At 41.0% G+C, this 15,124-nt stretch overlaps 1 protein-coding gene across 3 annotated transcripts in view; it reads right to left on the bottom strand.

Moving 5' to 3' along the window:
- Window positions 1-9,031, bottom strand: part of LOC111251051 (putative serine incorporator) — a 31,009-nt gene extending 21,978 nt beyond the window's left edge. The window contains exons 1-2 of one of the 3 annotated variants that reach the window (XM_086991177.1): window positions 4,291-4,575; window positions 255-429 (exon numbers count right to left, since the gene is read on the bottom strand). Coding sequence is in view for 1 of the 3 variants with exons in the window: in XM_022807235.2 (XP_022662970.1) it covers window positions 7,569-7,638 (70 nt within the window). In the remaining 2 variants the exon portion in view is untranslated. Of the gene's footprint in view, window positions 1-254; window positions 430-4,290; window positions 4,576-7,568 lie in introns of those variants that run through there. The other 2 variants (XM_022807235.2, XM_022807238.2) reach the window with 2 other exon arrangements.
- Between the last annotated feature and the right edge of the window lie 6,093 nt (window positions 9,032-15,124).

The raw sequence follows: 15,124 nt of genomic DNA on the forward strand, positions 1-15,124 counted from the left end.
ACGTATTCATATATAGTATAGATATACTGATGGCATATTTGTTGACAAAGCTATATATATGCATTATTTAAAGCACAATGCCACAAAAAATTATCAAAATAGAGCCATTCATTGATCGTTGTCATCTTAACTCAGGAAGGGAACATAATAAGTGTTGTGATTGACACACTGAGCGAACATAATGGAATAAGTTTCTCATGCAAAGGGCCTTATCACACGATATCGAAACTTTTACTGATCTTTTTATCCCAGACCTTGTCAACGAGATCTCTCTAAAGCGACGGCAGTCGATACATAGGGGCGTTTCCGCTTTCGTTGTCTTTCTGGCTAGATACGACTTGGCCGTGCGTTCTCAAACTCGACAAAACGTTTCACACAGGGAAGGTGGAGCGAACTTCATAGTTTTAACATCAAAATACCAGAACGGCTCTGAAATACGTCCAAGCATCCCATTGAAATCAACTAATTAACATTTCAATAACATTATTATGTTTCAATAACTAATTTTATAGTCTGTAAAATCTTTAACAGTTGGCTCATTGCTAAAAAGCGACAGCAGTTCACATGCACAGGAGTATCATAGACTTTATAGAGGATCTTAAGACTTTTACAGCAGGAAATTAGAATCGGACTCGTGTCGCAGGAAAATTATCCAGCGGCTTGTGCACAGCTGCTGTCGCTTTTATATTTGGGACGTCATCTTCAAATAGGACATATTTATTCTATCTATCTATATACCTGAATAATCTATCGGGTAAGAACCCCCTAGGGTGGAAAGCAAGTCTCACAAATGGTGGTCATTCGTCGCAAGCTATCAAACTCTACAAATGGACCGTGCAGTGGTGCTGGGGTGGACCTAGTTAGCTGCTGGCGTCGACTGCTGCGATTTTTTTTGCCAGCAAAGTCTGTCTGGCACGAGGAGCTTACACGTTGTTGGAAATGTGATTCCATTTACAAAAAATACTTTCTAAGACAGGCTTTCTCTCCTTGTCCTTTTTTAACCATATATACACATAAACACAAGTATGAATAAGTGCAAAATATTTGTAATTATTATGGCATTATGCGTATGTTTACTCTGTCTTAGCCTCTCTGCGCACCTTTCTGATTCGATCCGCGGAAACATCCTCAACCTGTGAGAAATAGTATAGTTTTGAGTTTAGGCGAACTCTTTTGGGAGATTGGAAGAAAGGCCGAGTTTGCCTGTTGGACAGACGCTGCTATCTGGATATGTCATGGATAAACAGCAAAAGGTTTGGAAACTTTCACGTGCGTTTATAGCAATCACGATGGCGCTTTGATGGCGGATATTGTATGTGGAATAGGCCTCCCTGCAAGTAATACGGCGATAATTGGTGAGGCAGAAAGCAGGAAGACAAGCACCACAGCTTAAGATAACCACGTGCGGATAAATTACGTCGTACACGCTACTAACGAAACTGTGCCTTTCGTGACAGAAGCACGATGGTTCGATAATACGAGTTGGACGTGGTTAATTTTGTTTTTACAACGTGAGCCTAAACACGCGAACTTTGCAAGCCTGTTGTGCTGATCCCTTTAAGATTCGTGGTAAAGACACTCGGACATCGGACCGCACATGTAGGATACATTATCTACAGAAATAACCCCGTAAGAGCGAAAGGGACTGCTTATTCAGGTCATGATTAAAATTTAGTAAAGCTTCGGCGAATTATCGTGTGCTCACTGGTGTTCCATGACGTATCGCCGAAGTAAAGACCAGTATAAAATATTAACAAATGCAACATTGAGCTAGTTTCGGCATAGGGGTGAATGTAGTCTCGTAGCGTTGCACTGTGCAGTGGTCGACATACTGACCTGGGTATTTTCAACTAGTAGGAGACTCTATTTTTGCCTACTTCAGAATTTCTCAATGATAAGTTCGTAGATATATATATAAAGCAGATTTTCTAAGTTAGATTAGAAATAACGTTTACCTGTAACTCTTAATTTTCTTAAAGCATTTTCTCACGACTCCTTGCATTTCGATACAGTAGAAAACTACAGGAAACGTTCTTGGAAAATAAGGAAACCGTGAATTTTCCATCTTCAAGTCCAAGAATAGCGTATTGTAAAATTTCGTGCTGCTAGTTAATGTGCCATGACTGCAATAAACTAAATATTAAGTTACCAAATAAATATCTAGTGAATTTTATATAAGCTCTAGTTGATGAAAGCATATTTGACTTTCTTGCAAGGCACACAATAAAGGTACATTACCGTTAGACATGTCACTAAAAAGGAAGGGAAAGTTATACTCAGGTCTATTAGCAGCATGACTTTGATAAATTCAACACAATATAAAAATGAATGCAACACATTTTCCGTCATTGTGGTTGGAAACAGGTGTTCTGCTTAGTAAAGCTATACCTAGTTTGTGCAAAGCGGTCGACATGCTACACGCATACTTTCTGGAAAGCTCTCTGAACTTGCAACAGAGAATTTTGTTATTTATTTCAAATCACTAATTCATCTGTATTGAGGTCGAACACACCACTTTACAGAACATGGCAGATAGTTTTGTGTATCGGAAAGCCCGGTGCAAATCTTGAATTTCCCGAACTAGAAACGATAGCACAGGCGGTCGCCTTATTTAACCGAACTAACAAGACTTATGACGCAACAGCGCTGTCGTCGTAAGTTTGCTCCATAAGAGAGCCTGCTAGAGACCCTTTACTCTGCCGGGCGATTAAAACAGAGAATACTATTGCGAACATTTGTTAAGCGGCTCAAATGCCATTACAATGAGGTTCAATTGAGCGAACAATGGCGTCGTATTCTTTCTGATTTTTCTTTGCCCTTTCTATGTTTTCCCTCGTAAAATGTGGTATTACGCTAAACATAGGGCTAGAAGCAAGTAATGCTATTTTAAAGCTTTCCATTTAATACGAGGTTACCCCTTTTTTTAATTCCTAATAAGCCTGTCTTCTAAAATTATCGTTTTAATGAAGCGCAGCGTCTCTCTAACCAATCCTTATTATTTGTCGCTAAACTTGATTTTTATGAGGTTGGACGATAATTATTAGATTTCCGTTCGTGAATACGTGCTTGAGAGAAGCCGTGAAGAACTTAACACGGATCTAGACATATGCGGACAAAATAACATGAGATCTGTCTATTTGATATTTCTATGCACTCCCAGCTCCAGATAAAGGCGCGTCCTGCTTTTGCTTCAAACTCAGACTCTTCGGCTTGCGTCACAGCAGAACATGTGCTTGCAGATGACATCGAGGTAGGCGTTTCAAAGGCCATAAACAATCAATAGAAATGATTAGAGAAATTAGAGTCAATTGAGTAGGCGATGCTGGCTTTTCAAATAACCGCTCTAATTTTATATCGGCGGAATAGCTCGGTTTGTCTTGCGTTGTGATTTCAATGGCCAATATGCTTGCAACTATCGATTTGCCATTTTCGTAAGATCTTTGCTTCACTGAAAAATAATACATTGCCCTGATATATGAGTTCGATCAACCTGCTTCAACTTCGAAGTCCACTTCTAGTTAATAAGGTCGCGTGGTAAATGAGCATTTTGTGGGCGCATGGTGCCTGGATCTAAGTATAATGCTATATATTGATAACAAGAACGCGCATTTTGCCTAAGAAGGATTTTGATACCCTCAATGTATCTGCTGCCCATGTATATAAGACATTAGCAAATTGACCCCCCCCATTACAGAGTATATTTTATGCGGATCAAACTATGATAATACGAAAATCGCGTCGAACTTCCAGAGAGTTATGAAAAAAGTGCGCGAAGAACAACACCTAACAAACCAAAGTTTGTTGCAAGTTGAAGGTAAAATAACCGTACGTCCTCATTTTGTATCTAGATAATGTGGAACAGTTGTACGGTAAGTTTGTCCTTCATTATGCTGCATTGCGATCTCAACATGCTGTATGTAAATCTCGAGACCACTATTTAATTTGTAGACATTACCTAGTATACCAATGGGCTTAACTAACGAGCCAATGTAAGCGTGTTAACAACTTGTTTGATAAGAATCTATCGTCTCTATAAAAGTAAATATTCTAATCTATGCTTTAGAAGATTTGTCAATAAAATATATTCAACTATAATGAAAAGCCCACGATCAAGATAAAATGTTCGTCTATGAAATCATCGTGTATGACATATCCATACTCTATTTTTAGCTAGAAAGTCTATAGAGGACATTTACTCCATCACCCTCACCTCTGCGAAAAGGAAATGCTTATCACTAAGCTTCTCTCAACATCAAGAATTGTTAGCAGCGCAAAACAGGTATCACTTACCATCTGTTGTAATCTTTATAGCATCAATGCTGGCCGAGGGGTCAGTACGTTTCTTACTATATAACGCTCTTCTTTAGTAGCGCTGTTGGTATATCCACGTACACACACATTGACTTCGAATGCAATATGCTTCCTATACTCCTCTGTTGAAGACCTGAGGCCTTCATTAGTATCCGTAAGGTGTGACCGGCTTCTGCCAAGGAGGCCACGCCGAGAGAGATAAGTAGTTACATGTTACAGGCTGGTAAGCATTAGCTATTCGGCCGTGACGCATTCGGTTGCAAAATATAATGTCAGTTCTTCGATGACGCATTTGGGAAGGAAGCCTTCTCAGCTTGGCTCTATGTTTGCTACGCCCAGGGATTTGTCACTGCAAGAGTGATTGGCGATGAGCCCAAAATGTCGCTTGAATAACTATGCATATACACTGAATCATTTTCCTTATTCAAATAAAGGATGACGTGAACCCATGTCGGCGAGATTCGAAGGGACGGCCAACTCATATATTGTCGGTAGAGGCTAACACAATACTTTATTCTTTCCCTTTCTAGATTGGCATTTTTTTGTTCTTTCTATTATTCTATTATTATAAACAGATACTTCTTCTCAGGTATAGTGACAGTCTCTTGCGACTTCCTGCTTATCGATCATAAGCCTGTTGTTGGTGACAAAGTTTCTGTCAAGCGACGTGACAAGGGCAGCAGGACGCCAGGATAGCGTCATCTTATACGGAGTACTCGAATCTTTCTTTCGTATATCTGATAGCGATGACAGCAAGAACAATGGTGCAACCTATTTCAGGCCTGAGGCTCCCGAAACCCACAGCAGAAGCAACGGCTGGGTTGATGTTGTAACAATGTTGAAACTGCGATAATGTTGCGAGATGCATTCAGCAATTCCGGGCTATACAGCATCACGTAGGCAAACGGACAGACAAGCAAACTGGTAGGCGAGGATGCCCTAAGCGGGAAAGATGATGCCCACTTAAACAATTTTTTCTTTCCTTTTCTTTTTCTTCTTTCTTCAGTGCAGTGCCGTGAATAGATATTTTTAACACAAAAGTTACTGCAGAGGACTATTCTAAAAGACTTCGGAGGGCGCTGTGTGGTAGATCGATGGCTAGAAGGATTCTTTTCTATATATTCTAGGAAGAGCGGTAGGATGTGGGGGGTAAACGCGATGGATGTTATGGCAGGTCAGCTGGACCCCTGTCACTATCATTGGTATCAAATTGCAAGTCCTTACCATTGGATAGTAAGGTAGCTTCTACGTAACCAGGTAACAACTTTTATCGATACCTGCAGCAACTGCAGATTTTGTTGAAAGGATTTGGAAGCCTGTGGTTCGCGATTTATGTTTTTCAAAGTCAATGTGTCTGTGTGTGCATGTATAGTGAGTTGTATGCAAATGAGGCCGTTGCGTCCTGTCGGTTTAAGAATCCGAAGACAGGTATGTCGCGTATAGGCATCTTGAAGGGTATGTGTGCCCCATTGACTGCACACTACTGCATGGAAGATCTAGACCTCCACTTACAGCGTGAAAACATGTACTTCATTATTATGTGCGATTCGGGTTAGCCATTTTCGATCAATTTTTTTGGTCAAATGATCATCGGACCATTGTCAAACTGCACGCCTCTATAAAAATTACTAAGCAGCTATTGCTTAGTTTGGTTGGCCTCCCGTCTGAACATGTTAACAAAAGATCTTCTGTTCTATGATTTCTTGATCCAATTCAAAGATTGGCATAGTCTGACTTGTATCGCAATTGGCCGCCTTCATCAATAACCAACTTCGGTAATCACCGTTTATGGTTTCAATTTATCAGTGAGTTAGTCTCACGATGACCTTTAAGTCTGGAGAGTCTCCTGTAATTGTCTGTGACGACAGATGAAATATCTAACCGTAGACTACAGAAGCAGCCAGGGTTGTGCGATCCACGCGAAAACACAGCTTGGTAACTGGACAATATTGTTTCTCATACTAATGGCAACAATGTTATTGAGGCCTTCAACGCTCATTGTAGTTATAGAACATTAGAAGACAGCGGACTTATATCGGCCTAGACAACGAACGTCTATTGGCGAAGTGGTATCTGGTCGCCAACCGCTTGGCTTGTCATCATGGTTTGCATAAAAAAAATTGTGCGACGGCCGCGGCAAAAGGAAAAGCAGCATTAACTTCAAACAATAGCTTTTATGGGCAATGAATTTCTACTATATTAGATCGGGTAGGTCGAATGGAGTTTGGCGATTAAAGTCTTGCCCTGACCTTGTGCGCCATGCCTCGTGACCTCGCATGTCCCGGCCCACATGATCCGACGTCTCCCGTCTTTCTTCTCTCCGTTCACCTTTCTACCTCTTTCCCACTCTCTCCGAATTTCCTTTCCCATGTTTCCTGCTTACTGTTACCCTCTCCCTTGACATCTATTCTCTTGCTCTCGTTCTGTCTTTCTTGTACACACCTATCGCACTCTAAATTGAATCGTCCTATCGCGCACCGGTCGTCCAGGGCTAACGACATGTATTTTTTTTGAGTTCTCGTTCTACACCGTCTCCTTTCTCTCTTTACCGTATTACCATTTCCTCTTTTTCTTGATGGCTCCTTCTCTCAAGGAAACCTCAAATTTCTTTCGTCGACGTCCTCGTCCCGGAATAGAAAGGTGGCGCGTACAAACAGCATGGATGTGCGTAATATTGTACTTCCATTAAAACTGGCTTGCAGCTTGCAGCATGCTACAGAAATAATGCTAAGGGGCGCTAAATCGAAACAGTACCCGAAAAGACTCTGAGTCTAGTGAGTCACAAGCTACAGTTAGTATTGAAGTGTTACTAACAGTAAAAATCGTTTGTTTTGAGAGAACTTTTCGATAGATAACGGAACATTGGTATGACGATAATGGTCAATATTGTTTATTCAGGTAATTTTCTTTTTCTAAGAGAACGAAATAGTTAATTAACTGAAATTTTGGATCATATTAAATTAGCTGTGCGAAGTGGAACGGGTGCAACAGAGAAATAGCGTTTTAATAGTATATTGTACAATCTTTTATCTATCGCCTTGTACATGCTGGATACTGTTTCGCACGCACGGAAACACGTATACAACGATATTTAAGATATAGTCTAAGATCTTTTTTCGTATCGAAGTACAATTTGCATGATATGATCGAGGGAACGCGATCGAATGAACCAACGATCCGCACTGAAAATATAATTTTCTCACAGATATGTAATGTATAAAAAAGAACTATTTCTAATTTTCATCTCATCTACTCACCTGGCCAAGTGACGCAGCAATGCGGGATGGAAGCCGGGCCAAAAAAACATCGTATGCAGGGATGCACCATGGCGGGTGACGGGCTCAGTTAACCACGGTCTCGTCTGTGTGCACGTTTCACATGACTCCTTCTGCCACTGTTGCTACTACAAAGGCCACCACAGGGATCACAGCGGGGCCGCCGATCTCACCAGACTTTATCGTTTTCGTCTCCTCGACCGTGCTTTCCGTTCGCGTTTCACCGTCGCTGCCCACTGCACGACCATGCACGATACAAACAGTAAGATGGCCAATGCGCACACGAAAACACAAATTTCTTTTTGTCGTTTTCTTCGAGGTTTTGTTATCGGTCGCCGCAGCTGACGTTGTGTCCGTTTTTTGACAAGTCACGCCTTTGCTATCCCTGCCACAGCCAACGCGGCTGCACGTCTTCCCTGGCCTCGGCCCGTCGTTTTTTTCGGCGTTTTTCGTCCATTCGAACACAACACCATCCAATGTGCACACCATCACCACGGCCGCCCACCACTGATCGCCGCTGCCCATAGCCTCTTCATGCGTCTATGGCGTCCGTCTCTCACTCGTCACCGTTGTCGTCGTCGCCGCCGCCGCCGCTGACGCCCCTGGCCATGTTCATCATGACCATGGCCGCCACCAACAGCAGCCAACCTACGTTCTGCTGCCCTGGACCTTGGCCTTTTTCTCTCCGCTGACGCTCACGATAGCAGGTGGCCCACTAAGCGAACGGCTGACTGGTCGACCGACCGGCCAACCGTCAGTCGCGAGCGACGCAAAACGTCGTCACACTTCGTTGGTGTCACACCATTATCTGATCATCGCCGACACGCACGATCGTTACTGTTGAGCGTCCATTCGACCGACAGAGGCTTCGTTGTCTCTTACCCTGGTGGTTCCTGCCCGCTACCCAGTACCTCAACATGAAAAAAAAACAGCTTTTGCTGTTTGAGGTTGGCTTCTGCAAGAAAGACCCTAGTTGCACTAAAAATTATGAAAAAAGACTGATTCGGTTTCTGCTGTTACAGCTGCTTTTTGTTCATGTCAGCGATAATACCACTACTATTAGTGGTGTTTGTACTCCTACCCCCGAATGCTACCGACTTTCCCGGTTCTGCTCTTGTTCCCTAGCCTACTACTACCCTCTATCTGCTATTGTCGTCGTCGCTTTCAAAATGTACGCTTCCTTCGCGCGCTCGCCTTTGAGTGTTGTTGTCTATCACCGCTGCTGCGCTCTCTTATGGTTGTAGTAGCAATCAATCCAGCAGCGTTGGCAGTTCTAACTCAAACAGTTCAAGATGGAACCAAGTCTGCAGCAATGTAGTTCTGCTTAGATTGAAGCCTCGATAATTTCTGGTGGCTGTTCGATGGTTTCCTAGACTGGCTCTCTAGTTTTAGCTCGTTCAGTGCCCCAATAGTCGATTTCGCTTTGGAACATCAACAGCGAGCAAGATTAGTGCAGAGGAATCGGGAGAGGAGAGCCGACCTAACTAAAGGGCCGGATGCGGTCTAGAGGGCGCCACTGAGCTGAGCCCCCTCAGAGAATAGGTCCGTCCGTGCCATAGGGCCACACTGCTACTCAGCCGTAAATCCCCATCTTAACCCGTGTCCCATTTTTTCCGCGTTAAGGTATGGCGGTGAAGGCAGACGACCCTTTCCCTGACACCCCGGAGAGGCGGAAAGAAATCTATAGGTTGAGCAAAAAAGGTACAGGGATACTGGTGGGAGCGGGGGCACAAAGCGCGCCGTCTGGAAGTACGTAGAGCAGCGGCCGACTACTGGCATTAAAAAAACGAAAAGGGATTAACAACGTTACAAAACAAGAACAGAAACAGTATAGGCAATGACGCAATCGTTATAGTCAATCCCATGGTCGCCCAGTTTTATCGTATAAGTAGCGGTGACCAAGCTGGATCGAGACCGTGCCAGCTTAAAAATCGAATCGGACGTGCTAATTTAAATTTCCGAGTTAAAAAGGCTAAAACACTAAAGGAAATTTCGGGCCTCGCTGGTTTGTAGCAGCGTTAGTTGTTCAAAAAATATAAAAGGGATGCAGGACGTTATAGCATGGAACTGAAGCCTGCATTTAATAATTTTTTTGATGCACGCAAATAAATATGGACAAACGGTGTATTATCTAAACGTCGTTGGCAAGAGTCGAAGTAGTTAGTCCCTAATTTTTCAATCACATTCTCGAAATTAACGTGATCTTTATATCGTAAATACGTTACGTAGTGAAATTACTACAAAACCCTATTTATTTTATAATTTAAGTAATATTTTATGGTTATAAATAAGATTCAAGATAATTTATTTGAATCAAAGATACTGGAGAATGTCTATCTACTTTTTTGCCTACACGTCGATCCATTTTCTGAGGTCTTAGATTAGATTGTACAAGATCTTTTTTTATATTCTAGTAAAAGTTGGCGTACCTTGGATTGATACTGATAAATTGAAAATTCAGTAATTAGCGTTTTCTATAAATACACTAAAAACGGAAGGATCCCTATAATAAAAGTTCTGGTTCATGTGAATTTTGTGTAGTAGAAAGCCACTACATGGTCACAGTCCATACTTAACAGCCCTGTAGAGTTTTAAACTGGCTATTTAACTAGCTAGTTTTTTGCTGGCGGCTGGTTTTTTTTTTACTATTAGCAGCCGGATACGATCGGACGCTAAGGCAACCAAGCTCGTCGCGCAGTAATATCTCCCGTTAAAGTCTGCGCTTTTATGTACATATACGCTGTACTGATATCTTTCGACACGGTTATTTTACCTGTGGGACACGTTTCTTGGCCAGTAATCAGCTTAACCTCTCGTTCAGTTGTTTTAGTTGGCCTTTTAAGGCAACTATGTCTCAAGGTAGGCGCTATTTATTGCTATTTAACTTTTTATCCGAGCTAATAAAAAGACGTTTTAGCGTCTCGAAAAAGGAACGTTTATTGAAAAATTTTAGCTACAAGCGTCTCCGACTCCCATAACTTGTTCCCAATAAGCAAATGCCAGGCGATGTGAGAAGATCTATATATATATATATATATAATAGCTTCGTATAGACGGTACTACTGGCAAACGGTTGATATATGTTATAGAAAATGATCAGACTGAAAGTTTCCTGTTAAAGAGCAATCTGTAAAAATAAAAGTAAATATATAGCGGTATGATTATTGCATTTGATGAACACGGCAAATAAGTGCTGTCAGACGATTTATCTTCGGATTGACGCAGAGAGCCAATTTCTATACAAAGATAAAGCTTTCTCGACAGCCGGACAGTTGTTGAAATTACCACATTACCCAGTATAGTTTTCAGACTGCAGTTTTTTGTTAATAAAAAAATTATTTTTTCCCGTATGGCTCGCCAGTATTCTAAGGTATTAAGGTTGATTAGCGTGAATGTTAGGCTTTTATTCTATTATATAGTAATAACGAATTTTGTGGTTTTCAAAGCACATGTTAGAAGAAATACCCAGTGACACATCGTAAGTGTCTATGACATGAGAGCTTTCCCGTTTCTAAAATTTCCGTTGTGGCTCTTAATTTCGCGCCTGTTGTGCCAAGACCGTTGCGCCCTTGCAACTCGGTCCGATGTTTTAGCTCATGCGGGTATTACGAAGGTAGCATAACTTGTCAGTTTACTATTTGGACCAGCTTGTCCCAGTGCCTCTACACGTTGTCCTGCTTGACTATTGCGACTATCTTGCACTCTATTTTTCTCTGCGGCATTAGTGACTCTAGTATCCTTCCCGGACCGCCTCGTCGTTAGTGCAAGCTGTTTGTGGGTGTGTGCCAGAAAGCTGGGATAGATGAATTCTACATTGTGAAAGATTGTCTTTTTTCTATCAGCGAGAATTCGGTGCCAACAACTTTATATTACAGTTTTTGGGAATCAGCATCCGTTGTTTTCTATCGTCCGTTAAGTTCTCTCCCGTGATCCTCGGTCCATACCCAACTTGGCTTCCGACGCCCGTACAGTGAAATACCCGAAGTGGCGCACTCAGCGTTGTGACAGACTGTAGCAGCGCTCCCTGCGCTATAAGAGGCAAAAAGCGCCAGCCACGACTACAGCGCCAAAACAATGATAATACGAGATAAAAACAAAGGCAATTTCGATAGCGTTAGCCAGTATCTCAATGACCTGTACGAAAGTCGGGTGATACTGCGTTTGCCGATTCGTCTGCGCCAAAAGGGAAGAGAGAAAGAGAAACTAGTCTGAATCAAAGTCCATATTTTGTCATGTATTACAGAGAAAAGAGAAGCTTATAAATGATTAAACTAAGCTAGGCCAGCATTTTGGTGCGAATTGAAGTTAGAGAAGATAGCTAGCTAGCTTTACCGAAAGAAAAATGTTTGTGATGAATAATTAAGACAAATATGTCATATAGCAGTTTCACCATAATAACTGTCATTATCAGAATTGACCGTGGCAGTTGTTTGAATGGAAATAAGTATTTGTGACCCGTATGAAATCAAGCATGATGAAGTGATAGATATTACGCTTATAATCGATGGTCCAAACAAAATCTGTGTTTATTGCACACAAAGCATACGATCAATAGATTGTGCGTTATACCTTGAAAAGTTACGCTCGAAAGGCTCTTGTTGGTACATCTAAGTTTCTCTTGTAGAAAGCCATAGCTGTCTTTGAAAAGAAAATACCAATTTCTAATTGGGTTATGCAGATAAGCTTTTTGCGCCCTGTTGCACCTTTGAACTTTTCGGTTCAAAGTTCTTCCACTTTTAGAACTTTTGGTCTGTTATCAGGTCAGAATATAATTTTTTGTTAAAATGCTTTTCTATGTAGCGCATCCAGGGGACTTCTTAAGAAGTTTACGCCTACTAATATTGTTTAACGCAGGATTGCTATTGAAAAGTAATTCTCGGATAAAAGAAGAGTATTATTTTGGAACTGATCCGTCAGTGATTTGTTTTGAATAAATTGTGTATATACATATACACCTAACGTCCTCTATTTGTAACCGCGCCCCAAATTGTGTAATAGTTATGTATGTGTTTTTCGCAATACTCGAAATAGAAACCTCTGATTTATTTCACCTAATGATCGAGCAGAACATAATACAGACGTATTACTTATTCCTAGTTAATAAAAATAAAAGCTGATTGTAAAGCGTTATTATTAATGGCTTAGACTTTAATAGGGTTCATGCGTAAATTTCATAGATGACAAAAAGCACAATGTACAAGACCATCTTCGTCAACAATCCCCATTACACTGTGATTCTGTAGCCAGCTAAATGAGGGTGAGGTCATTATCAATCCAATCGTATTCGGCGTAAAATGTCAAAGTAATTTTTCATTTCTTCCAGACGAAGGCCACGAAGACCTCTCTATTCTGAGGACCGCTGCGCAGACTATCGTCGCCCATCTTTTATCGTCCTCAATTTTGTTAGGATTTTTCAGGATAAATAATTTTTTTAATTATTATTTTATTTAAATTACTATCAATATGATTTATATATTTTTAGTCTTCTTCTGTTGCTTTTGTCTGGGCTGTTATATTGGGACAATAAACGAATGACTTGCATGCGAAGTGCAACTTACGCATGGGTTTCATTTGCGGTACTCCGAAGCACTTGATGATAAAAAACCTAAAACGGATGATTATTATTAAAGCTACAGTTTTAGCAGTCAGGTCATTATCACATTAATAGTAATACCACGTAATAATAATTGTACAAATTACGTCATGCGGTCTTTCTCCCTTGCAAAGTTCATGGATCATGAATTTGTCATGGTTTTCTGTTTCAGTTGGTCTTTTTTGTTTAGGCTACTCCTGACGCCGTTATTGTCTCTCGAATATGGCTAGTAAGACTGTGATATGAAAGACTCTATAGCGGATATTAGGGTCTGCTTGAGGTTGCGATTCAGATATAGGCTGAAGGGGTATACAGAGCCTACCAGTATCAGATCTAACAGCAATGATACCTATTTTTTTTTGTTTTTTCTTCTTATAGAGAGTGGCTAAAGTTCAAAATAATATAAAAGCTTCAAATCAAAAAAGCCCTTATAGATGTTCGTAGAAACGGTTCAGCATCCAAAAATGATACTTGCGATCTAATTATCTAGCTTGTTTGAAGACAAGGATCAAGCACGTGCGTAACCGCAACGCGTGAAACAATTACCTAATTTTTTTTAATCTTCTTTGAACTTCTTAACCCCACACTCCCTTCCTCTCTATGAGTGTAACTACATCCCGTCGCGTCCATATTCTGAGCATAAAGCTCTAAGGATGAATCAGACCCTAGGGAAAGCAGCACAATCCGATGTGAGCCACTGTTACCAACTAGTGGGTAATCGAAGCGGCCAGCCTGCCAACAAACCCGCTGATGTATTTTAATGGAAGCTACTTCGTAATTTTTCTGAGCGGCAGAGTCGTCGCATTATGTTTTGCTTCTTATGTCGTCAATTACCTTCCATTCGCTCGGTTGCATTCGAATTAAGGCGATGGCGCTTCTTGCACTCGCGTCTTGCTTCAAACAGATCTAACTATCATCGCCTAAGAAGGCGGGCTTATTTGAAAACTACGTTACGACTATCATTTTTGTTCGGTATTCGTTAAAACACTATTGCAATACAAACGCAACGGCTAATTGCTGGTGTTGCGTCCACCGATTTCTGCTTCGGTGTAGAATCAACTAAAACCGGTGTCAGCGATAATCGCTTTTGATGCTGTTGTATAATCATAGGCTCATATATTTATTTGAAGCTCGGACCATGTCGTTCTTCTATCTCTTGACGTAATTTCGTTATCGCAAATTAAATACAGCTCTTTTTATCATTCAGTAATTAGATATTTTTACTTAAACATTACTCTTTAATATATATATATATATATATTTTTTTTTTTTTTTTTTATAGTTTATAACCTTCTATACAGCTCCCAAATATATTTATTATTGTTTTATAATTAGACCGCACGAGCTATTTCTGCGGTAAAACAACCTTTTCTATTTAGCTAGCTTCGCCTCCCCGAAATAACAACACATAAATTTTTTGTTGGTTAGCTTTATTGGGTAGAGTTTTCGCTTGTTCTAGCAACCTTGCTGCTCACTGGACACACAGCAGCTGTTGGATTTCTCAGCGTCAGTCTGCCTCGTTAATCCTCAGCATTTCAGTTATCAGTGTGTCTCGTCGACCATCATTGACTTCATATTATTACTTATTCTTCCCTCATCCCACCGTCATCTTCATTAATCTTATTATTATTAGTCTTATTACTTCCAACTTACTGTAACTACGAAGGTTCTCTCAGTGTTATTCTGTATGTATGTCTACTTCAATGCATGTCTCGGTCTTTTGCGCTCGCTGTTTCGCGCTGTCGCCTCCTCTCCCTGCCCCCTCTCTCCTCCCCCGCTGTCTCTCTATCTCTCTCTCTCTCTCTCTCTCTTTCTCGCTCGCTCGCTCTCTCTCTTTCAATTAAAATTTTTCTTCGTACTGTTATTGTTGTTATTTATTATTAATACCATTATTATTATGATACTGCCTCGAATTATTCATTTCGCGGAGAGCGGTTGTCTGAAG

Source organism: Varroa destructor, unplaced genomic scaffold (assembly GCF_002443255.2).
Source record: "Varroa destructor unplaced genomic scaffold, Vdes_3.0 BEIS01000005.1, whole genome shotgun sequence".
NCBI classification, from domain to species: domain Eukaryota; kingdom Metazoa; phylum Arthropoda; class Arachnida; order Mesostigmata; family Varroidae; genus Varroa; species Varroa destructor.